Source organism: Drosophila miranda, chromosome XR (assembly GCF_003369915.1).
Source record: "Drosophila miranda strain MSH22 chromosome XR, D.miranda_PacBio2.1, whole genome shotgun sequence".
NCBI classification, from domain to species: Eukaryota; Metazoa; Arthropoda; class Insecta; order Diptera; family Drosophilidae; genus Drosophila; species Drosophila miranda.
The window spans coordinates 11,941,934-11,967,366 of record NC_046674.1 but is presented as its reverse complement, the minus strand read 5'-3'; the positions used below and the strand labels follow the sequence as shown (position 1 = coordinate 11,967,366).

Below are 25,433 nucleotides of genomic sequence, written 5' to 3'. Positions count from 1 at the left end.
ATGATTAGTGTCATCTGTTTTATAATATTAAGACTATTTTATATAAAGAAAAATATTGTATTTTACAGTTTGAAGGCTAAGCAAGAAAGGAAAGAATATTGTAACTTTTTTATACAACAACATTTTTTATCGGTATATTTTGAAAATGAGACGGTATATTTCGGTATATTTCTGATGCTCAGTCACACTGCTACAACAGCTGATCTGATCCCTGAAAATTAATAAATAAATTCTCGTCAATGTTTTGAAGCTTTTATTGTGAGATCGTGGCATAAACAAACAATAATGCTGTCGGTTCAATAGAGCAGCACTTATATCATCTTTCCGAACGCTTTGGAAAACAATAATACATCATATTTTGCACAAGGATTCGAGGGCATCAATTCCAGCTCCAACCGTGCCACATACATACATATGTAGAACTGCACGGTCCCAGCCAGCGCCGCCTAGCACATCATTTGACGTCCTAAGTTTGCTTTTACCACAAGCCCCGATCCACGATAAAGTCATCGCCCCTATCTGCAATTAATTCAAACCTTTGCGAAAATAGTAAGCATTTGTGTGCGACCCGTTGGCTTTCTATTCTATTATTTCGGTGGTAGTGTGGCCAATTGAATATTGAATATCAGCATGATAGAAGATGATCCGATATCCCTAAGCTACCATTTGGCGAAAGGTAAGTTTTTTCTACACAAACTTTCTTGATTCATGTTCTGCATGTTTTAAACTATGTAGATATGTATGGGATGGCATTATCGCAAGTGATCTATGTACTTGATGTGTGGCAGCATGCGAAGGTCAGATCTATGATAATTATATGTATGTGTAGTTACAGTGACTGATTTAGAGACTGAACATATGAACTGTCCCATGGACTTTCATCACTCTGCGAATGCTCTTTTGCACCGCCCCATTTCCTCTTATCATGATGTGGCCGCCGTGAAAAGAGCGTCTGAGTCCTGACCATGAATGGATGAAGAAGACATGCATCTACCATCGGAGAGATGAACGACTTTGGGTTCCCTTCTCGTACACGCACACCAAAATGCTAAGCTCGATTACGTCCCTTCCCGTCTCCTCGCGAGGGTTCATACTAGGTCGTTGTTGCTTTGGATTTGTTTTAAATGTATTTTCGTAATGTTTAAGTTCATTTCGACTCGACGATGTCTCCGCTCATTAATACGGTTATACGTATATGTCTATATGAACATATGTATATATGTATGTACAAGAAGAGCTTATACATATGCGAAAGCAATGGTGACGTCGACACAAGCGCTGGCCTGCCTGGCGCTGATTTACTTTCGGCGTTGCCGTTGCCGCTGTTTTCGTCGGTGGTGTTCGGCTCGTACGAAGTGACAATAAAATTTCATTCAAACGCGTTTCATGCCTGTTTTCGAACGGTCTACGGATCGGATCGCGCGATCGCACGTCGTTGGCTGTGCTGTTCGTCTTCTCAAAGCAAAAACCCAAATAGAGACGAGTCTCGAGTCGAGTCTCTCCACAAAGCCATAGGAAATTTAAATGAAATTTTGTTTAAATCTGAAGCTACATTACGTTCGTTGTAAATAAGCGGCAATTGTTTGCTTTAAGCAAAGCCTGTGATATAGTTGTGTGTACTACTTTTTTTTTTTTAGAGAAAATCAGCCAATATGAAAGTTCCGACGCGCGACTCAAAATATTCATTCAATTTGAAAATATTCAAATTGCATAACGATAAGAAATCCACAAGCGCCTCGCTGGCACCCACCGCCTCACCTCCACCTAGTAGTACCTCACCTGTGATCTCAACAAAACGAAACTCTTGGCGCACTGCATGGCGTGAGGCTATGGGAAGCGGCTCCAAGGACTCCTCCAGTTCGAAGAATGAGCCGTCGACGAAGGAGATGGATGCGAGCTCTCCTCCATTTTTTGAACAACAACAACAACATCAAAACAAGCGTCAAAGTTCCTCCGATTACATGTTGTCTACTGCCCCCAGCCATAGCCCCAGCCCAAGCCCTGCCGCTTCGCCTGTAGATGAGCTGATGTGTAAGTTTCCACTAGGAATAATACAAGGAAATTCCGTCAGACTTATACAGACAGAGAGATTTAATATGTCTCTGTCTGATCGAGATACTGAATAATCACCAAGCATATGTACTTATGTAGTATGTGTCTTTGCTGCGGAATAATTGTACGAACATTTGATTGATAGATTCTGTAGACTGTTCAAGTGGGAGATTCCAAACCCAATAATGGGGTGGATAATGAATGGAATAGAAGTAATTTGGAAACTTTGGCTAAACTTCAATCTCACTTCTCTACGGGAACCAACTTCTGTATAACATATATGTATGTATGTATGTTCTATATAGTAGACTGGCAAAGATATAGTTTTAATACATTCAATCGCTTGAACTATGATCGAAACGTACTGATCGAGGCACGACCTTAGCGCTATGGTAGTCAAGTAAAGCAGTCGTCTCGTACTGGCGCGTACATAACATCACTGTCTCATTGAGTGGTCAAATACTTGGTACTCGTACTTGGTCATTTTAGACATTTATTCAACCTGCGATAACCGACGCGAGCAAAGTGCAGATAAGAAACGGTGTATTTACTCGCCGACACGCCCTTTCGGGGGCGCACATGTTTCGATTCGATTCGATTCGATTTACCCAATTGTTGCCAATATTCAATAGCTTTTGACGGCTAATATATAATCCGTCAGTCTCAGTCGGCAGTTGGAAGCCATCGACGCGTTGTGCCTTCGGTTGTGTGAGAGTAAAATGTTTCCGGTTTATGGTCGCCCGCTCTAATCGCTCTACCTATACGATTACATACCTTACTATATCTGTACATAAAGTGTAGAAAACGTTATAATCAACTGCACATTCATACATATGTACATATATGTACCTCAAATACGCACTTGGCTGTGTGTGCATATGGGATTGGGTGGAACCGAATAAACGTAAACGAAAAGCGTGTTAGATTACAAGTTCCGTGTTATGTGCAGCGCGTTCTACGCCTCTCACTCGCGTACCTCAACTGCGGAATAATTTATTTGCTGCTATTTGCATACACTCGCATTCCGTTCATAATAACAATACGGCGGGTTACATCATGCCGGAGGCGCTACATTTTACATCGATCTTTGATCTTATCATCCAAAGCGGTGCGTGCAACTCAAAGATACACCCATACAGACATCGTACATACATCATACATGGGTGTGCATTTATATGCTTGTGTGTGACATAGTTTCTCGGCCACTTCGATCTTGACACAATGAACATGAACCGAAACGCTTTCAAACAGTCATTCGGCCAGCAGTTTGAAGTTCGATTTCTTTTCTTTTTTGCTCTTGTAATGTTTTGGAAACTAGTTGCTTGGCTTTGCGGCGCAAACTTGGCCCGAGACTTGAATTTGGTTCGATATTACAAGCATTATTCGGTCTAGTTCCATTCTACACAAATTGGGTGCTGCAAAACGAAGTGCTAAAAGTGTGCCCAGCACCAGCGGTGTGCAACAATAAAAACAAAAAATTCTTGCACAAGACATGTAATTTGTTGTGATTTGCGGTATTCCCTTGTGCGTCCCGAGCGTCAAGCATCAATGTGATGTATCATGTAGGAGCTATAGCTATAAATATGTGTATACATATATGTTTTGTTATATATTATATTGTATATATTTTGTAGTGTTGAAATTTTTCTTTTTCGAGGTTATTGGAATGATTGCAACCCTAGAAAAATACATATCAAAAATTTGACAGTTAAAATTTAATCAATTTCGGATATCAGCAATGATAATTGTGTAAAGTGTAGGGTGGCACAGTTCCCGTTAATATACATATAGATAAAAGATATAGTGAACAAACAGTGGACACTGGAATGGGATTTCCTTTTGAGACATATGGAGGTGCTACAACGCAGCGGTATCCTCTGTCAAGTTCATAGAGGGGCAGTTGGGAGACGAAAACTCCTGATAGGTAAACGCACAGCACATCACAGATTTCTCAGATTGATAGGGCGGACGTAGATGAAGGTCGTCTGAAGTGTTTCCCAATATGAAATGCCATCATCTCCAAATATTGACTTGTTTCTCCCCATTTTTTCAGCAATGCCATGGTTTGGCATGGACATTGGCGGCACCCTCACAAAATTGGTGTACTTCGAACCCAAGGATATAACGCCAGACGAACAGGATCGCGAGGCGGGCATTTTACGGAATATACGACGTTATCTAACCAAAAACTCTGCATATGGCAAAACCGGACACCGCGATACGCACTTACAGGTAAGGTGATCCCGCTCCGCTCACACGAGCAGAGAGGCAGACAGAGGCAGAGTTTGATCAATGATTCAAGGGCACTCATATACCATACTATTATCACCTTTAGAGCCAAGCACTTTTGGTTGATGACATTCGTTGCATTTCATCATGAATACTGGATGGCATGGGTGTGGTGTGCCTTTTGTAACAAAATGTGGAAGAAGCACTTTTGAGGGCCATTATTCCATCATCGTCGTCATTATCATCTAAAATATGATCAAGAGGCGATATTTGCGCGTCTAGAGTCAACAAGGCACCTTGTGCAGGTCGGAATGGGTCGCCGTCTGATGATTTCATTTGCACGCTGGTCTCTCTGTGTGTCTAAGATTTCCGTTTGCACATCACCGCACTGGAGTGCTTAGTTTAGGGCTGTGCGTCGTTTCACAAACATTTGTGTGAATCCTCTATAGCTGATGATGGAGATTTAAGCTCAAAAGAGCAACACTTCTACCGTATTTCAACTGCATGTCAAATCAGAGATGCGCACGCTCGCTGGCTGGCTGGCTGCCTGTCTGGCTAGCACATGGAAATACAAACTACTACCCAATAGGGCAGTGCCAAAAGGTACATTGAATAAATAGCGAAACTACGGATACATACATATAAATGTTTACGTACTCGCACTGTAGGAAGGGAAGGCTTTGACGACAAAAGCTTACATGGCGCGATCGTTGACTTTTGCACTTGTGGCTGTTGTTTTTTTAATGGGGCGCGTCGAGTCGTCAGTCTATTGGCATATTTATGAAGCTTAGTGCACTCGTGTTCCTGGCCAAAAAAACTGGCCTCTAATATATACGAAGTAGTACTTGGAATGTTCCATTTCAAAGCATCTTGCAGAACGCACTGTGACGCACAAGGCAATGCAAAAAGAACAAATACTCGAAGTACAAAGATTCTTTGAATTATAAATAACTTCTTATATATGATTAACTTTTTCTTTAATCATCTCTCTTGCAGATGGACAATGTGGAGATACGTAAAAGACGAGGGTCCCTGCATTTCATTAGGTTTCAGACCACAGATATGGGAAACTTTCTGTCCCTGGCCAAGCAAAAAGGCATGGCCGAACTGGTGACCACTGTGTGCGCCACGGGGGGAGGAGCGTTCAAATTCGAGAAGGATTTTCGCGATCAGGTCAACATGAAGCTAGCCAAATTCGACGAGCTCGATACGCTAATCAAGGGTATACTCTTTGCCGATCTCCACAATCGCACCGAATGCTACTACTATGAAAACGCACGAGACATCATGTAAGTAAAGGCCACACCACATCAGACACATCCATATTATACTATTTATGTATGTAGTTTCGATGATTCTCTTTCTTGCAGCAAAAGCGAGAAGCGTGCATTCAATTTTTCGCAACCATTTCCATTCATATTGGTGAATGTTGGCTCCGGTGTGTCCATTCTGGCTGTCTACGGACCCGACAACTACAAGCGTATCTCAGGCACAAGGTTGGTACATTTCCTAATAGAGCAAAAGGATCCTCCTCCCTAATTCCTTGGCTTCGCTTTTCTTTTTGTTTAGCTTGGGCGGCGGTACATTCCTCGGACTATGCTGTTTGCTGACCGGCTGCACAACCTTTGAGGAAGCTATACAGCTAGCTACCAAGGGCGACAACAGGAAGGTGGACAAGTTGGTAAAGGACATTTATGGCGGCGATTATAATCGCTTTGGTCTGCCCGGAGATTTGGTGGCATCCAGGTAACACACGATAAAAGCCGGGCTTCCCTTTAAAGCCAGTTTTTGTACATATTCCGATCCGTTTGTTTTCAGCTTTGGCCAAATGCACATCGATGACAAGCGGGTTTCAGTGTCCCGCGAAGACCTGGCCAATGCCACACTAGTCACTATAACCAACAATATTGGCTCCATAGCACGGATGTGTGCACTGAATGAGAAGATTGACAGGGTAGAATATTAACACAAGATCGGTTGGAATCGCAGACTAACTTGATAAATCTTTTAGGTGGTCTTTGTGGGAAACTTTCTACGTGTAAACCCCATATCCATGAAGCTGCTGGCGTACGCTATGGAGTTCTGGTCGAATGGCACAATGAAGGGACTCTTCCTGGAGCATGAGGGATATTTTGGTGCCCTGGGATGTCTACTGCAATTTAATGGCGAGCTAGCAGCCGCTCTAAATGAAGGTCTTGACCATCCGCAGTGCGCTGAGCACTTAGTCACGGATGAGAGTGTGTGTGCGGCAGAACCGCCGATCCCTTCCACAGCTGATAAGCCTTCAGAGAAATCACCGCCGCTCTCGCCAGCAAGCAAACACTCTACTAGGTAGTCGCTGTAGCACCATGTTCCTCCGTGTACAGTAGACCTAAGATTACTTGGGCAATGGAAATATGAAAAATGGATCGATCCCTTGCAGACTATTATCTCGGTATTCAACATAATTTTTTTTCGGCTTAAGTTTATACACGTTTTTATACATCGCAAGGTTGCCGCCAGTTGTAAATGCATGAAATTACAGAATAGATAAAAGTGCCTGCTAAAAAAATCACGACGAATTTTGGCCCCCAATCTGAGCCGAACTTCCGCTTTCCTTTCCTTTCCTTTCCTTTCCTTACCGATTTGACGAACATATGCACGTGTCTGTGCACTTTCATAAGTGAATTTTACTAGCATAACGTTGTAAGATACGAGTATACATATGTTACAACGATTTCTGGTAGTTTTAGTTTAATTTTCTACAGTGATAGATTATAGCTCACGGAAACGTATTACAAATACAAGTAGACCAGGAAATTGCAATTTGAAAGTCAAAGTAAAGTCTCGCGCGCAACGTACAGTCCATGTACATCACGTATTACATACATGCATCAAGGTGCATATGTCTATATGTAGCTTTACGATACGATACGATATTCATGCATACTTATAAGTTTCTATCATAACGTTTGTGTAAATGATTTTTAAGTGGATGTTTTAAAGTTTCTAATTTAGCAAATAAGTTTTGTGGTTCCAATTTGTCGGCAGGTCAATAAAATTTGTTTTAAAAAAATATAGTTTTTTTTTAACAATTTACCATTAAATATTTACACACTTTTTTGATGAAACTAAAACTATATTTTAACCTTAATTTCGTGTTTCGGCTCACATTATTCTACATATTCGCATTATTTGTTTGCCACCTATTTTTTAGTAAGACCTGGTCTGCAAGCTTAGATATCAACCCAACAAATTTAAACAAGTACAGATAACATAGAATCCTGTCGATGCAGCAGAAACCATCGGAACCCATCGTATGTAAATGATCTCAACCAGATTTGGGAAAAACGATCTGAAAAAATTCGTCGCTTCATTCAAAGCTTCAACTACAGGGATCTTCCACATAATCCTACTGGATTATGGGTATTTTTCAAATTTCCCCAGCAGTGTTATTGTTGTTCTACTTCGTTAACAATTAAAATATATATATACATAAATGGTTAAAGTGCAACGCGGCCTCTTTCAGAATAATAGACATCTGTAGTGATCCGTCTGTATGTTATATTTTGTATCATATATACAGCCTTATTCGCTTTTACTTAGCTGGCTTTCTTTGAACTAAAAAGGATCGCTTAACCGATTTTTTTGGATGTGAATATCTAGTGCATAAGTCTACGGGTAATCTGCTATACATTTTTTGGCCATTGACAATTGAAAACAAGGTTCTTTGTTAGCCATTAAAATCATAGATGTGGCTATAGTCCCTGCGAACACCGCAGTTGGCCTTAAAGTCGAACACCCGCAGATTGTGGTCCGTGGCCACAAACAAATATTGGCTATCACAGGCTAGACTGTAAACGGGCGACTGGCAGTTCCGCTGACGCGTACGGCCGGGAAAGAACAACTGCACGTATTTGGGCATTCGGATGTCGTAGAGATTGACGCGGGCATGTCGATTGGTGCCGCAGAGCACCGCATACAGGCCATCGTACTCAAGGCAGTAAAAAGACGAGTCGAACGGATCCTCCCAAATGGCAACATCTCGATCGACGCGTCGGTCAAACATTCTAAATGTTGTATCGAAATTGGCCGTGAAAAGAACGTGCTCATCCTTTATTTTGAGATCATATATGGAAATGGTGTTTGAGCTGTGAACAACCTCCTCGCCACTGCGGAAACAAATCGGGTCAGCATTATTGAAAAATGAGCGGTCTGTAAATAAATAGTTACCTGTCCACGTGGATAGCCCGTAATGCACGCCGACCTTTGTCTGTGTAGAGACCCCCATAGAGCCATTCACCATTAGCACTCAATTTCAGAGACTTGAATGAATGCTGCAGTTTCATGGCCAGATCAAAGTGCGTCAGTCCAAACTCTTGGGAACGCTGCCACACCTTGCAGCATGTATCGGTGCTGGTGACGTATACGTCATTTATGAAGTCGACGCAGTATAGATACTCGTTGGGCTGGTGCATTTGCTGTTCGGTGATACCATTTTCATCGCACAAAAAGCACGCGCCGCAGACTCGACCCGCAAAGAGTGTGTCTTGCCTCTTTACAAAGGCCGATATGTCGCTTCTCGTGGGAGTGGTGATCTCTTCGTCAAACAATCGGGGCAGAGCTTCGGTAGTTGGTCGCCGGTATTTGCGTATATATCTGTCATGCGTGACGTACAAGGCGTCTTTTTCGAGGCACAACTTCGTTGGGAACAGATGCGCATGGTGATAGTAGGGACGTTCGCGGTATGTTCCGCTCAGCCAATTTCGCGATACTTGAAGTCTCTCATGATAAGTAAGACGCGTTTTGTTTCTGAACGATGATAAGATATTCTGTTAACAGACACTGCCTTCGCTTCCACATCCTATTCAACTATTCAGACCTTTTTTCCACACAAGGTTCATTTCTATGGCCGCACAAGAGCAGGTCCCTCGTAAGTGGGTAAAAAATGTGAGCATCTATAATCCTTCCTAGGTACTGGTTAGCCTTGCCTAGGGACATCAACTCGCTCTCAGAGCAATACTTGAAAATCACCAGAAGACAGTCAACGTTCAGATCTGTGATCTTCATTATAATTTCAATGGAATTACGCAAAAATATGGTTTATTTACATTTTTTGGTCAAAATAAAGTTTTCAGTGTGACTGAATCCTAAAAGAAAAAAATCTCTTGAAAAATACCAAAAGTTGAAAAGAAGAGATAGTATTTTATTTGCGAGTTTTTGTTTGAAATTTGTATAATTGCGCTGAGGGTATTCCGTTACTTGCTGAATTGTGGGTACTATTAAAAATGGAGTTCATTTTTGTATACCCTGTACTTAAAGAGTACAAGTACGCTTAATTCTAAGAGACTGTAAGAGCAGGAGCAACCGGATTTCGTAAGCAAGACTCTTGTGATTCAGACTGTCGGTAAAACAAGAGTTCTTCTGCTTGATTGGGCTTTTGTAGAGATACCCCCTATCTGAATACAAATTTCAATTCAGATATCCGAGTGGAGTGACCACCTATATTAATTATAAAAACTAAATTCAGAACGTCACGCAAGAGATTTGCATCTGTCGATGTAAGCCGGCTGTATAAATAAATAATGAGGAACTGAAAATTTTGGGGACAGTGGTCCCGAATATATATATTGTATATATAATTGCGTCTGTGCGTACAGTGCACCTATACTATAAAAGTTTGCAGTTATTTAGTACACAGTTTCCGCAATTAGTCACGAGTCTCCGCCGAAATACTTGTGCTAAATACCTGAAGAAAACATTTGATTGACAAAAAATGTCGTGGAAATTGTTTGATCTGTCTAGAAAGTATATCGCATCTCGTTCGAGATTTTTACTTTAATTCCGAATAAATCAATCTCACGTAATTGATTGGTTTTTATACCGTACGAATGAAAGTGTACTTGGATGAATCGAAATAGTGTAGAAATTGGAAAGCTAGAGAACGTTATTAAAAGAAACTACATACAAAGTGGAACGGCTTTGAAAGGTTGGGGTCGTGGAAAGTAGTTGACATGGTTCTAGTCTACTTAATAGTTGTAAGGGCACTTACATGTTAGAACTTTGAAAGTGAATTTTGTTGGTTTGTTACACTGGTTTTAATTTCACAGACATCAGACTATGGCACATAAGTTTTTCAATTCGAATTGAGTTTCACGTTAGTTTAGCCAGCTATAATAGTGCGTATGAGGAGGGAAAATGTGATGCTGTTTCTGATGTTCCTAGTTATGGCAATCCGAATTGACATGGCCTTTGTCTACCTATCTACTGAAAATGGTCACGATTGCATATTTGGGATAGCCAGAATCCAGAATGAAGAAATAAAATTTCGATAAATGTATGCTGCAGATGCAATGCAGATGTTTTCATAACGTTCTTTGAATTGCTAGCCAACTTAAACTACGATACGTTCGTTGCTTACGTTTTCTTACGTTTCCTAACATTATCTGAACATTCTGGAACCTATAACTGATATCTTAGAATAGGCATTGAGCTCTGAAATTCGAGAGTCACAATGTGCGAAGGTGACGTCGCTGTCAGCAGTTTTTGCGTTTTGCGCAGTAAGCTCGCTCGCAGTTCTCATTCAGTCGGCAATTTCATAATCTGACGACGAATGGAAGTGTTGTGCTCGAGCACAGGTAGGTCGGCACACACTCACACACACATGTGCACGCGATGTACATATACAATCCGTAAGTATGCACACATGTGCAGCCCCTCGTCACGTCGGCATGTCGGAAGACAGTGGTGTTGGGGAATCTTGTTGATAGGAAAATACCCTGCCGTTCATAATATCAGTTAGCCCCAGTGGCGTCAGTTTATTGATATTGCATGGCAAAAAGTAATCATGGTGCTCTGGCAGTCACGTTCGCCATCATGATAAATACTATTATTCTTCCCCCTTCAACTTGCTAAAACCTTCCTAATGCATAATCAAAAAAATAGCCCGAGCTTTAGCAAGAATTTGTTGGACCTTTAACTGAAAAGTCTGGATTGATCTTCAAAAAATTAATTTCAACTTTATAACCTTTTCAGTTAGAATATATCTCAAAAATCATTTTTTAAATAATGAATTTGAAATCCAGTAACCAATCATATCATAATGAAGTGTTGCGATTTGTCTATAACTATTCCAAGCTGTTACCTTTAGCTAGTGAAAGCTCTTGGTACCCTTCGGTATTCCATCTCCGCCTATTTACGAGATCTTCCTAAACTAAACAAAGTCTCTCAACAGGTAATAATACTACATCTTATCCGATCTGGCGGAAATTAACTATAAAGTTCTTTTGTATTAAACTTAAATTTAGAAAGTTCTACATGTACTACATGCCGAACTATAGTTAAGTTAGCCTCCACGAGCCACATGTTCATACGAAATGAAAGAGGTTCAAGCGAAGTATACTTTCGTTAATATAATTCCACAAGGTTCATAAGCTGGCTGTCTCCAAGAAAAACATAGAAATATAGATAGATTTGTAGTCAGTTTGGTTCTTGGTGAGATCAAATTTTAATGTATTATTATTAGGTTTCACGATTTTTTCTTACAAGATTTCTAATAGTAGGCAGACCAAGCGAAATACATAAAAAAGTATATTATATAATAAATAACAATTTGCATTCGTTGCACTTTTAACAAGGAAACAAATGTTTTTAGAGCCCAAAAAAAAAAAAAAAATCAGGGCGACTGTCTTTTGATAAGATCAACAGTTTACAAAAAATTATAATGTTTATATTGTACATAAGTTGGTTTTCGTTTTAGGAAGAATCGGTTACAAAGGCGAGAGAGTACGAAGAACGAATTCATAAACAAATCTCCGTCATCGTGTTTATTGGAAGGCAGTGAGTTCTTGTGTCTGAGAGAGTTTAAGCGAGGCTTTAAGTCTTTGTTAGCAGTACCACCTGCAGGAAGATGTGGAACGCATTCAGTTTAAGTGCGCCCCGAACCGGAGCGGATCGGACCGGAATAGTGTGGGAGCAACCCATAGCCACAATTGCATTGCCATGACACCACTCGGCGAGGCCATGTGCTTTTTTGTTTCCTCAGCTTCAACTGAATGGAGAAGCAGCTAACGCTGCTTCCAAGCGTCACCATAAAAGCAACCCGTGGGGGACTTCCGGTGCGTCGATCAGCCCATTTCCACGTCCGCACTCAATGCATTGGCTTGGGCCATTTGCAGTGTACTGCGCGTATAGTCGAGTGGCTCTACACCGATATCCGCATACTCGTGCTTATCCCCCAGGTGGCAGAGCCCGCCTTCATCTTCGTCGATGACTGCAGCGGCATCATCGCTGTCCCCCGTTTCGTCCCAATCCTCGGCCACTTCCACATTCACGGGCAGATAGAGATGGAACGCACGCTGCTCCCGCAGCCACGGCGTCAGGAAGATGTGGGTGGCGGTCATGCGTTCCATGTAGTCCTTGCGTAACAGCGACAACAGGAGCCACCGCACCGACTTTGAGAGCGAAGTGGGTATCTGCACGTTGCCGTGACGGATCACAGTGATGAGGTTGCAGTTGGCCTTCTCGTAGAATGGATACTGTCCGACGAGCATCGTGTACAGAATCACGCCAAGTGACCACATGTCCGCTGGTTTGCCCTTATACGTCGGCTGGGGACACAGTAGCTCCGGTGCTGTATATAAAGGACAGCCGATCTTATCACTCAGTGTGTCGTCCTCGCCTTCAAGGATCATAGAGCCCTCCAACGATTCGTACTGCAGTTTTGTTCTGTAAGAAGAGAAAAATTGCCGTTTTACTTAACTGAATATAACGCAATATACGCTTTAACTAAAACCCAATATCTCTACATTCTTCCGTAACGTTATCTGCGGTCTCTACACTACATTATGTGCAATCTCATTACGTTGCATAACTTCGATTTGATTTTGGGTTTTGTGGGGCCAGCGCAATGCCGAAAAAGACTCAAATCGATCGGCGACGCCGACGCCGTTGACAAGTCGAAAGGCAGCCAGCCAGCCCCCGAATCGAGTCAAGTCGAGTCGAATTTGGCCAAGAGCGCAGTCGATGACGAAAGCGAAGCTCGCGACCCCAGACACCCATGAACGACTGCCTCGGCTCGGCCATCATTGACATTGGCCCACTTTTGAATGCAAAAAAAAACAAAAAAAAAAAAAGAGGAAAGACTAGCTCGGGGGCCGAAGCTCTTGATACCCTTGAATATCGATCGTTCATATTATGATTAGTTATCCGATGGCGGTATTTTTTGTCAAAATTTTGTGAAACTGAAATACGTAAAGTTTTACTCCTCAATAGTAAACCGATCTTTTCGGCTCCGTGTTACACAATGCGTGCAACAAAAACAAGGATTTGTATATTTTATTTATATGAAAATCGCTGGACTAAGCGGTTGATTCTTTAAGTGATTGGTAAATGTTTCCTGTGTTGCAATATCTTGGAGAACATCATAACACCCTCTGAAAGTGACTCTACGAGAGAGGGATGCGACAGCTGGTTCGGCAGGCCTCTATTGATCAACGAAGCATCTGTGTCTGTACCTGTGTATGGGTATCCAGTATCAAGCATGGAAAGAAAAGAGCACATTTTGAAAACCTCGAGGCTGACCCTGAGCAAAAACTAGCTTCGAAAACTAGCTCTTCTCTTCCCCCACTGACAGTGCTCGAAGTTACAACAAATGACCTCGTCCGCCTGGAAAAGGTTTTCGTGCCGTGAGCGGACAGAGAGCGTCTTCGGAGAAGAGAGTCAACGCCAAAGAGAGCGAGAGGGAAGCGAGCGAGTAAGTATTTGCTCTCTCTCTCTCTCTCTCTCTCTCTCACTCACGGTTCGATGTGAATTTACAAACGAAAAAATACGGAAAACGGGCGACAGATAATTATTGAAACACCTTGAAAAATACCCACACATGTGGGTATATATTTTTCAAGGTGCTCATACATACGTATACATATTTACATTACAAAAGTACTTATATGTTGCCGTGTAAAAGAATACATAAATATATATCAGCATATGTGTGTATGTATAAGCATGTTTGGATATGTTTTCTGCATACCGAGTAAAATACTAATAACTGCGTCTTCGCGTGAGCACATGCACACACATACATACGTGCTTACGTACAATTTGTGTGTATAGAAATACAGAAGATCAGAGTCAGGGCCACTCGCCGCATTGTGACCTTAAAATATCAATTCGTTTGTGTGCGTGTGGCGTTAGAGAAAAACATGTATGTATACATACTCGTACATAAGTATGTATGTATGTATGAATCAACCCAAATAACACGCAGTCTGTTTCGACGGAGTTAACTATGCATACAAATACATACATACATCACCATATAGTACAATCACACCTCTGACTTGCAATACTGTTAGAATTTACAATGAAACACGTCATCGAAATCTGTTGTTTTTGCCATTAATTAGGGCGAAATTGTTATCTCTAGCAAAGAAAACAAAATTCCATTACCTCTGCCTCGGCAAATTTCTATGCTAATAGATATCAGGCCAGATATCTGCATATATGTATGTATATATTTGTATGTATTAATGTACAAATATTCTCTTACTAAATATTGCTTATTCGGGTCTACCCAATATTGCATCAGCGATTGTATACATATGGATGTACATACATACATACTGTATATGTATAAATTGAAATGCATTCATTTAGCCACACAAACAGTCAGCTAATGCGAACAAAGTCAAAGGCATTGTGGTGGTACTATTATTCTTAAAATAAATACTCCGTGTACTCCATGATACGAACTGATGGCAACATTTTCGCCACGACTGTAGCAGACTGCGCTCAGTATGTATACATCCATATGTACATTTCTATAGGTGTGTGTGTATGCTCTATTCGTGGGTATAATTGTTTTTGTTGGCCTATTGGTGATTCGATTGCAACACTTGTTAAATGTTCAATGTTACCCACAACGGCGACGCCGCCGCCGTCGACGACGACAGCAGCAACAAAAACATGGGCCAATAACGAGAGCAACAATTGTGGCACCACAACCAACACCAACAAGCTCTCGCGGCGCATAACGAGTTTTCATCGAATTGCAAAATAAGCCGCTGCCGCCGCCGAGCAGCACATGCAGCCCCCCATCCCATCCATACACAGCCAGCAAATGGTGGCGCTTAAATTTGAAGGTGTCTTGCCAGAGAGATAATAGGGTTGGAGCAACACGACATTGGGCAAGAGGGGGGAAGGGGAGCCACTCACCTGGCTTCGTCGATGAAATAGAAACGCTTCAACTTGAGGTCCCGCAGGATGATGCCGTTGCGGTGACACACCTGTACCGTCTGGCATATCTGGTGGAAGATGGCACGCGCCTCCGCCTCGCCCAGTCGCTTCTCGTGCCTGATGTAGGTGTGCAGGTTCTCGTAGACGCCCGTGTGGCAACCGACATAGTTGCGTCCCGGCTGCGCTTGCGCAATGATGATGTAGGTGCGGTCCTTGGACAACGGCACAATGTCGTGCACGGGTCGGATAAGCGAGTGGCCGTAGATAGTGCTGCGGCACAGCAGCTCGTCCTGTTGCAGCTGGAAGTAGGCCCGCTGCACCTTGTCCAGCGGCTCGTTGATGATTCGGCAGAGGAACTGCTCCCCGCTAAAGACGTCCACGCACTTGAGGTTCGAGGACGTGAGATCGATGAGATGGCGATACGAGGCAGGTGTTTTGGCCGCCGCAGCGGCTGAAATGTGACTAGGTTGGGCACTGATCAGGTAGCGGTTCTTGATCAGCTTAACCGGCTGCTCCCCGGCCAACCCACGGTCAGTTGGCTCGGCGGCGATGCCCAGGGCCAGCAACTCGCAGGCCCCACCCGGCGTGAGCAGCTTCTCGCGGATCGTCTGCAGCATCTTGGCGCTGGGAAACTCCTTCTTAGGCGTGAAAAGTGACCCCGCATTCATCGTGGGTGACAGGCGTTCATCGATGCCGCTACTGCCAGATGCTGGGGAATGATTTATGCTGCTTCCGCTGCTTCTGGCAGGGCTGGCCATGGATGCGGCTGCTGGCGAGGCGGGCTGGGAGTAGAGGACTATTTTGTCGGCCTCGGCCGATGTAGTGTTATTCTGCACTCCACTGTTATCCATGTTGCATGTATTGCGGGGTTCACTGTTGTTGCTTTACACTGGCGGCGTTTATCACAATTTCCTCTCGGATTGGGGGGTACTCTTCGGTGGGACCGTGGTTGCTGTCGCTCTACCGCGCGATTGGCATTTATTGCAGCCTGCAGGGTTAGTTAACTATTTTGACATTTAACGACGCATCGTTCGGCACGTTTTGCTAGGCGGAATAATTCGATTTCGGCATGTATTTCGCAACAAAAAAAATTCTGACGAAATTCTTGCGACTAGCTGAATAATATAAACGCGCGGTGGTTTTTTCCGATTTTAAAACAAATCGAATCGTTTCACGCTCGCTATTCCGTGTGCGGATGAAACACAATGACGTATTATTGTTGTTTATTATATTTAAACGCACATTCCGCAACACGACCTCATCTAAACTGCCGCACAAATTGAGTATTGTACACTTATATTGTACAGCAAAAAAAATAATTTTAATTCGATGACAAAACCAACAAAGCGCGCAGCAACCACTCTGTTCAAAAAAATTTCAAGTTTTGATGTTATGATGTGTTACGCGGATTTATCTATATTTCATAGACCCCTCCGACCCTCAGAAATATACCAAAATATACCGTCTCATTTTAAAAATATACCGTAAATATACCGAGGAATTCAAGTTCTATTATACATATTCCTCGTTTTTGATATTCCGTCGAATATTACTAACTAGATAAATCTCTCAGCCCTGCCCACATAATTTTATCCGATAAATTAACTTATTTTCTACTTGACTGGTTTATTTTAAATACTTGCTTCTATTGAAATTCGCCTAAAAAAGGTTTTAACGAAAAAGAAGAAGGAAAAAGAGAGTATGGACAGCAGGCTAAATGGCCCAGAAAATGCAACGCATGCAAGGTAAATCCACCCTATTTGCCCAATGTACCTTGCAGGATTTGTCTTCAAGGTATATTGTCCTTACAAGCGAGGTGAGGTTTGTACGAACCTTGCAATTTGCCTTGGCTGTTTTTGCCTGTTGTTCATACCCCTTTCTATTGCCCATTCAAAATGACGACTCAATGTTTCGTCGCAGAAGTGAGCACTTAGCGATAAGAAATATACCGAAATATACGTCAAAAAACTATGTAAATATACCGATGCCTAAAACGATCTAAGCAATCTCTATTTGAATAGTTCAACGACTTTAGATAAACTGCGGAAGATGTTACTGATTTTAAATTCTTCTTGTAGATCCATGCCATTTATCCTTTGAACTTAAAAAAAAACACAATATCTTTCACATGAACTGCGCTAATATTATTAAATTTGCATTATTTTCGGTGGAATATAAAAGTACCCCCTTGGTCTACAGTGGGCTAACGTTCCTTGTTGCATATTCCTCGATTTTGATGTTCGGTTTTATATTACTAGCTAGCTTGGAATTCCATACATGAACACATCATTTTATCCGATTGATACATCAATTTTCTACAAGATTGGCTAGTTTTTAGTACTCCTTATCATTGCATTTTTTCCAAAATAAGGTTTAGATAAAAAAGGTTAAAGAATAAAATGTAAGTAGTTTCGAAATGATACGCAATTGTTGGTGGTCAACAGGTTTCAGTAATGCGTATGGTATGGCCATTTGTATACCCTCTATCCTTTGATTAATGTTAAAATGTTTTTTTCCAAGCAGCTTTTGACTTGACTTGTTATTAAATTGATATTTTCGGACCTATTCATGCATGTGATTGGTTTCTGTATATATCTCGATCCCGATACCTATTCATGGTCATTGAGAATACCATAAACTGAAAAAATTCGTTGAGATAAGCCTACAAATTAGAGACTTTCTGCATTTATGGAGCCTGAGAGGACAAACACTACTTGAATCATATAATATCCTTTTCCCAAGGGTATGCAGAATGTTGCTCATTCCGCGGCGCATGTTGCTGACACACCACGAAAAGAGAGCAAATTTCCAGATGCTCTCTTTCTCTCTCTCTTTTTTTTGTCTCTCTCGCTCTCTTGTCACACAAGGTTGTTCTCGTTTGTGTGTGTGAGTTTGTATGGGAGCGAAAGCAACGTCATCCATCGTTATTTTTGAAAACAATTGCGTGGAACGCTGAAATTCCTGGCTTTGCTTGTCTCTCTGAATGTCAAAAAACGTCATTGTAAAACACACATACTATAAACTACAAAGTATGTCTGTATGTACACATGTAGTTATTTCGAAAAGAAGCGATAATACGTTAAATTTGAATGCCAAAATAACCATATTTTTTTCATATCGTTATATTCATTTCGCAATACCTGTATGTACAGTCCAGAAGGCATTGATCTACGCACTACAATTCAGCCCCTCATTGTATGTATGTACATACATACATGCATATGTCAAAAAACATCTGCGATCTTACATTCAGAGATTTTAAATTACTCATATGTATGTGTGTATGCGTGCCTGTATGTATCGCGTACGGTGTTGTAGAAGCGATTTACGATTGTTGTTTGCAGCTGTCGATCGGTGGGAAGGATCCCGAATACCTAAAGGAAGAGGATCACCACTGCGCTACGCAGGTCGCAGGTAGATTTCTATTGCCCAAGAAGAGAAGCCAGCTGTACCACTACTTCATCCCCTAAGTATCAACATAGTGCTGTGGGGCACGGCTGTACATACTCTTGAATGTTGCAGTCGCATATTCAGCTGGCGCAAGGTGATTCCCAACCACCCGAGCATGTACAGTGGTCGACAAAAGTTATATGGCCCGACCCCTATCTTTGCTACCTCTCCTCTGGCGTAGCAAAAACATTTTAAAGAAAAGTTATGATCTAGTTTTGTTATGTCCATATTTATGCATGCACATAAATACATATAAATATGTACATCTGTATTCAAAAAAAGCCCCGCAAATGTCTACATCCAGACCATTATTTCATGTTAAAATGACACGTTAATAGCCATGCATATTTATATAGATATTTTATTTAAAAGTAATATCTTAAGTTTGATAGTGGAAAATAGATATTTTAAGTAAAATTCAATTTTTTGATAGACTTTTGTCGTCCACTGTGTGAACAAATGCACAAAACGTATGCAATGCAGAAAATACATCCATATATACAAAAGCTGTTGTACGCACGCACGCATTTTTGGCGCTTGGCTAAAACACGCTTTTCAAAAAGTAACGATCGCGCGTTTTAAAAAGAAACGTCTGTTTCGCCTTCTCTTCTTCTTTTTAGTTCAATATCCACACAAAGTCGCCGATAAATACGGGACTGAGATCTGAATGTGTGTGTGTGTGGTGGAAAATAAAAAGTTTTGGGGCCGAAGCTTCTGATGCCCTTGCCAGATCCCATAGTTCTTCGACAGGTTACACTACACTGATTTGATTTTGATAGAATGTGTGGGTCTATAAACTAGCACATAAAGCGAATGGTGAGGTGGCAGTTAAATGATCAGATATTATATTCTGCATACAGCAATAAAAAGCAATAATAAATTAATAAAATATCGTGTTCTCTGCATTGTCAAACATCTGTCGAACTTATAATACTGTCTGCAAGGGTATCCAAACCGAAACAACCTCATTCGCTCGCACTCTTTCTCCGCAGTTTCTTTTTTGTTGTTTTTGCATCTGTTTTCTCGTATGTATGTGTATGTAAGCATGGAAAGTATCTGTGTATCGTTACCGTGTCACCACACCAAACAAAAATGAAACAGAAATGATATCAAGAATAATAAAAGTATGCATTGAAATAATCGAGTTTCATCACATCTTCCTGCCGGTAGTTGTATTTCATTTTGTGGCGAAACAAAGCTGCTCTTTCCTTTAATAATTTCGATTAGCTGAGAGGACTGGGATTTCAGCATCTACTCTACCCGTTTTTAGTATGTTATGTGCATAATACCGATGTCCCTTTGCTTAAGAGATGGTTTTAAAATTGTATACCCTTTCAGTGAGACTTGATAGCGGATCTATCAAATCTCGTCCGTCCATCAGTTTACGAGATACTTATAGAAGCAAGACTTCTATAAAAATCGAACATCATTGTTGTTTGTAAAGATTATAGAAGAAAGATAAGCTGTTGAGAAGAAGATAGTGATTAAGTATAAACATTTGAATAGACAAATACCATTTCACTAGTTGTCGAAATCAATAGCGTATACGGACGGCGATGCACCACATACACCATTATGTTAGCCTCATGCGTCACCATGGCTGCGTCATCGTGGCGTCATCAAGTTTAGTTTTTGCTTTTGCTTTTGCCTTTCCCCTCACTTTCCTGTCTGTCTGAATCATGATCCTGACGACATTCTTCTCATACACGCACACACACAGAAAGATTTAAGAACGCTAAAGCCACTAAATATATACTGGTATTGGCATTGGAATCGACAGACTTCAACGCTGATAGGTTTGTAGGCTTGCGGTCAGAATTGCATGCATACAATTTTACCCAAATTTTTTTCAGTTCGTACAATACGAGTATCCGCAATAAGCTATCCAAAAAGATTAACATGTCGCTAAGCTGGTGGCTGAGAAAATGACTTTCTCGATGCACGATTTTGGTTGTAAACTTTCACACTGGTGCTGCGACTCGCCATCAGCCATCAGACCAGTCGGGTGAGATTTCATCAGTGCAATGACCCACTCGAATGGGGGCCCTCCGAATCCGAAGGTCAGTGCCCCATTATTAGTTTTGAAATCTAATTGAGGATCGGATCTCCTTTTCGGGGAGGAGGAGTAATTCTACTTGAATAGTCCACGTATAGACTGATCAATCCGATTAGTTTTAATGAAGCAAACATTAAACCTTACACCTTAAATATATATATGTATATGTATGTTTTATATAAATAGTCTAAAATGTATAATATTTGATATAATTATTTACAAAGTAATTCATATTTATTTAGACATTTACTATCGTTTAACAAATGCGCTGTGTGCATACCGTTTAATAAAGATATTTGTACGTTTTCAATATAAATATGCATATAATATAATATATAGGTATAGACTCGTGTATTATAAACAATGATTTTTTTATAACTTTGGTTGGTATAAATAATTCTCAGTAGACACGGGCTAAATATATTATCTTGTGGCAAAGGTACTTCGCTATTGATCAATTTTGATTCGATTTCCCTCGAGCACATTTCTCAGAATATCACCTTACATATCGGGCCATTAAAGAATGCATTGAATTCGGATGGGTTATGTACGAGTACTTATAGAGACTTTCGGAGTGTTCTCGGAATATGGTACGTTTGGTTTAGGAATACCCAGGAGTTTCATGATCGCTCTCTTCCGCAATGGATTTTTTGTCTTCTGTCTTAGTGCGGCCCGTGAATCTCTCTATGGCAGAATGCCTTCCAACTTTCCCAGATGTAAAACCTTTGACCGAACCCCACGGCAATTTGCCAGCCTCGGATGATGTCATTAATATGGAATAAGAGGTGCACGTTTCACCCTCCTTGCTGTGATGAATTCCGTACAGAAAATAGACTACCATCCCAATGCAGACCCAAACGAAAAAGCGTGTCCAGGTCACAGCGTCCAGGTGAACCATCAGCAGAATGTTGCAAAAGATACCAAGAGCCGGCACGAATGGAACCAGTGGTACCTTAAACACCAAGCCGCGTGTGTTTTGATTGTGCACCGCCATAACGGCGACACAGAGGCAGGCGGAAAATATGATAAATCCATAGATGAGAAGGGCCCACCAAGTGCCCGAGTACAGCTCCGTCCAGGAAACCTTGAGCTCCACGCAGATGGCGAAGCACAGACCGATGAAGAGCATTACAGCAACAGATACCACAGAACCAGGCTCGAAACGTCCCAGCAATGGCTCCAGGTAGCGGAACTGTGTCTTTAGTCGTCCGGCCAGTCCTTCCTCGATCAAGAAATTCGTGGGCGACGATGCGGTGTCCAGGCTCGACTGAGACATCGAGTCTTCGTCGGAGACATCATCAGGACTGCCTGGGGTGTCGGGTGCCCGTATGGGATTGTGGAGCTGTGACATGGGTCTATAGCGCAGTATGATCACGCTGGCCGAGACGATCGTATAGGCCAGAAGTGTCCCAATGGACATGAACTCCACCAGCTTGGCCAGATCGAACACCAGTGCGAGAGTAGCACTCAGAACCCCGGCAACAGCCAGATTCAGCAACGGAATTTGGGTCTTGGCGTTCACTTTGCCGAAACAGCTAAAGAGCAAACCGTCCGAGGCCATAGCGTACATACAGCGGGGCAGTGCAAATAGCGAGCCCAATAATGTGGTCGTCATGCCGCACAGAGCTCCGATTGAGATTATGTACTTTGCCCAGGTAAGATTCAGTTGGCCGAATGCCTCCGGCAAAGAGGCCGCCGGATTAATATCGCTAATCGGGATCATGAGTGTCAGAGCCGCGCTTACCAGAATATATCCGACCGTGACGACACACAGCGAGATTATCGTGGCTATGGGTATGGATGTGGCGGGACTCTTGGCTTCCTCCCCCGAAGTGGCAATCGAGTCGAATCCCACAAAGGCGTAGAAGCAGGTCGCTGCGCCCGCAATGACGCCCCCAACGCCGTAGGGCAAGAAGCCCCCTTCAGCCTCTGACCAGTTCTTGGTGTCCGCATACCAGAAGCCGACACTTATGACCAGAACCATGACCGCTATATTGACTAGGGTAAGTAAGCTATTGAACATCGCCGTTGCTTTCACTCCGATGGCCAGTGCAGCTGCGTACACGATGCAGACCATGAAGGCTAGTATGTCCGGATACTGGGCCAGCCCCGGCTCATGCATGCCGCCCGTCAATGCCAGGGTAGTATTGCCAATCCATCCACCCAGCATGGAGTCTACGTAGCCGCTCCAGGCCCGCGCCACCGACGCTGCTCCCAGCATGTGCTCCAGCAGTATGTTCCAGCCAATGACAAACGCCCAGAACTCACCCATTGATATGTAGGTGTACACGTATGCGGAGCCAGCCTTTGGCACCCGCGTTCCAAATTCCGCATAGCAGAGGGCTGCCAGCATTGAGATGAAGCCAGCCAGAACAAACGACAGGATAATGCCAGGTCCTGCCATTTCCTTGGCCACCGTTCCAGTCAACACATAGATGCCAGCCCCAACCATATGTCCAATGCCTGCAAGGAAATATCTTTCATTAGCAATAAAGGGATAAGTGGGCTGGGATTGGATTAGTCGAGTACCAAGTAGCGCGATGTCAAAGGTGTTCAGGCACCGATTCAGCGGTGTCTCCATTACGTCAGTGGGCACCACTTTAGTGCGATTCATTTTGCTGCACATTCCGGACAATATGTGTTTCATTATGGCACGTCTTGAGCTTGGCATATTGATGATTTTGATACCAACCCAAACTCTCAAATGCGTTATTTCTTTTTCTGGATTCGAATATAAAAGGGAATTAGTTTATTGATCGAACTAAGGTACCGAGATGCTGTTCAATTTATTTCGTATTCTGCGGCATTCGGATTACCTTCTCACTTGTTGTACACAAGCAGCTGTGACTTTATTGATTTTTATTAAAGCTCCACTTCACCACGTTCTATGTGCAGCGTAGTCACAAGGGGGGAAATATAAGCTTTTGGAGTGAGCTTTTCTCTTGTATTATCGTTTATCATATCCCGATGTAAATGTAAAGGATTCTTGGAGGAAACAAATTTTTATTTTTAACTCTAAAATTAATTTTTGGTCGAGTACTCCCACTTAAAGATTCTAATACTAATGGTTCAGATTAATTTATTAATAGGTATTTTGAGTATTAATGTAATTTTTTGATGAGATCCAAATGAAATATAATATTAATTACGTTCTTTTTCAATCAGTAAAGTCCTTCAGTAAATAATTCTTTACCATACCAATGTTCTATCGCTCGGACTGGTGACACAGAATGACCTTCTTCAAGTTGTTCCTGTGATTCAGCATTGGAATAAGTGTCAATGTTGCAAGTTATAGCGGCCTTATAACGAAAAGTAGCCGAGAAACATTCATCAACCTGATCTTGATAAGGAATCATTTTTAAAAACAAACTGATATCCGTTATGTTATCAGATAAATTAATCAAATTCTACACTATTTCTACATGTATTTTACACATGATGACTTTTACGTGGTGGTGTATCCTCTTTCTTTCGGGTCGTCCCAGTCGGATTTTGTAGAACCAATTCTCAAAAAAATGGGTTGTTCATGATTCTTTTTTTCAGGGAATTTTAGGGAAAAATATAAAACTAAAACCGAACCGCTTCCCGATTGTTCGTGTTTTTCCGAATCCTTTTATACATACCACCTTATTTAATTTCATCATGATTCTACACATATCACAATTTTACATGATTTCTACATTCTACACATTTTCTACACATAAATTCGTCAGCTTTTGAATGTATGCAATTAAATCGCGGATATCTGCGGGGCGCCACTACAACAGTTGACATTTGAATGGTATTCCTTATCACATAATGGGGTTTAAAGAGTTCGAATAATATTAAGCTAATTCGTTTTTAGTTTTCACACCTCTCAAACTCTGAAAATCAAAATCAAAATCGTAAAATTTCTATAGGAATCAAACATTAATGGGAAATCTTAAACGATTGGTAGATAATATAAAATGTACATGTAAATAAATGGCACCAAATCAGTCTAGCTACTGAAGCTCAAGTCAATCTTTATAATCAGGTTTCAGATTTAGGTTAAAATACAAAGAAAAGCTCAAATTTTGAAAAAATAAATTCTATTTGAATTGTACATATGTATGTAATTTTAGTAAATTTTATTTTGAATAGTAGGCCCTATTTTAACAGCGAGGGGAAATGTTGTGAGTCGCAGCTAGAGCCGCGACAGGTTTCTCGTATCTTCATAATTGCGGATGCCACATATGCTACAAAATTTGGTTGCTCTAGCTCTTACAGTCACTGTTTAGAACTAGGCGTATGTATGTATATACATACCTTATGGGATCGGAAAGGCTTTCTACTGGGCGTTACACACATCCATTTTCAGCATATAGGGTATAATAAAATAACCGTATTCTCTTTTTGAGTATCGGGTATAAAAATAACCATAATCGAACGTACGGATTTAAAGATATAAGAC

At 41.6% G+C, this 25,433-nt stretch overlaps 4 protein-coding genes and 1 long non-coding RNA gene across 11 annotated transcripts; 1 reads left to right on the top strand and 4 right to left on the bottom strand.

Moving 5' to 3' along the window:
• The first annotated feature begins 185 nt into the window (after positions 1-185).
• LOC108152438 (pantothenate kinase 3) lies at positions 186-7,336 on the top strand. 7 transcript variants are annotated; one of them, XM_017281771.2, is made up of 9 exons: positions 186-676; positions 736-797; positions 1,638-2,031; positions 4,106-4,284; positions 5,278-5,570; positions 5,652-5,777; positions 5,851-6,027; positions 6,100-6,235; positions 6,293-7,336. In XM_017281771.2, exons 1-9 carry the CDS (start codon positions 631-633, stop codon positions 6,614-6,616), a joined length of 1,737 nt encoding a protein of 578 aa, XP_017137260.1. In that variant the 5' UTR covers positions 186-630; the 3' UTR covers positions 6,617-7,336. The 7 variants fall into 7 exon arrangements, with proteins under 7 accessions (XP_017137260.1, XP_017137259.1, XP_017137263.1 ...); XM_017281770.2 differs by having other exon boundaries at positions 5,628-5,777; XM_017281774.2 differs by lacking the exons at positions 736-797; positions 1,638-2,031 and having other exon boundaries at positions 190-676; positions 5,628-5,777; positions 6,293-7,033.
• On the bottom strand, positions 1,924-2,994 carry LOC117186650. The gene is made up of 2 exons (XR_004471625.1): positions 2,902-2,994; positions 1,924-2,836 (listed from the first exon to the last, which is right to left on the bottom strand). It is a non-coding gene; the product is annotated as an uncharacterized LOC117186650 (long non-coding RNA).
• A 427-nt stretch (positions 7,337-7,763) lies between the features above and the next one.
• Positions 7,764-9,409, bottom strand: LOC108152439 (F-box/WD repeat-containing protein 4). The gene is made up of 3 exons (XM_017281777.2): positions 9,143-9,409; positions 8,494-9,072; positions 7,764-8,432 (listed from the first exon to the last, which is right to left on the bottom strand). Exons 1-3 carry the CDS (start codon positions 9,328-9,330, stop codon positions 7,994-7,996), a joined length of 1,206 nt encoding a protein of 401 aa, XP_017137266.1. The 5' UTR covers positions 9,331-9,409; the 3' UTR covers positions 7,764-7,993.
• Positions 9,410-11,743: 2,334 nt separating this feature from the next.
• Positions 11,744-16,886, bottom strand: LOC108152870 (tribbles). Its single transcript, XM_017282499.2, has 2 exons — positions 15,475-16,886; positions 11,744-12,987 (listed from the first exon to the last, which is right to left on the bottom strand). The coding sequence occupies exons 1-2, from the start codon at positions 16,344-16,346 to the stop codon at positions 12,387-12,389; spliced, it is 1,473 nt and encodes a 490-aa protein (XP_017137988.1). The 5' UTR covers positions 16,347-16,886; the 3' UTR covers positions 11,744-12,386.
• A 4,342-nt stretch (positions 16,887-21,228) lies between these two features.
• On the bottom strand, positions 21,229-23,980 carry LOC108153559 (cationic amino acid transporter 4). Its single transcript, XM_017283632.2, has 3 exons — positions 23,818-23,980; positions 23,531-23,722; positions 21,229-23,464 (listed from the first exon to the last, which is right to left on the bottom strand). Exons 2-3 carry the CDS (start codon positions 23,670-23,672, stop codon positions 21,603-21,605), a joined length of 2,004 nt encoding a protein of 667 aa, XP_017139121.1. The 5' UTR covers positions 23,673-23,722; positions 23,818-23,980; the 3' UTR covers positions 21,229-21,602.
• Between the last annotated feature and the right edge of the window lie 1,453 nt (positions 23,981-25,433).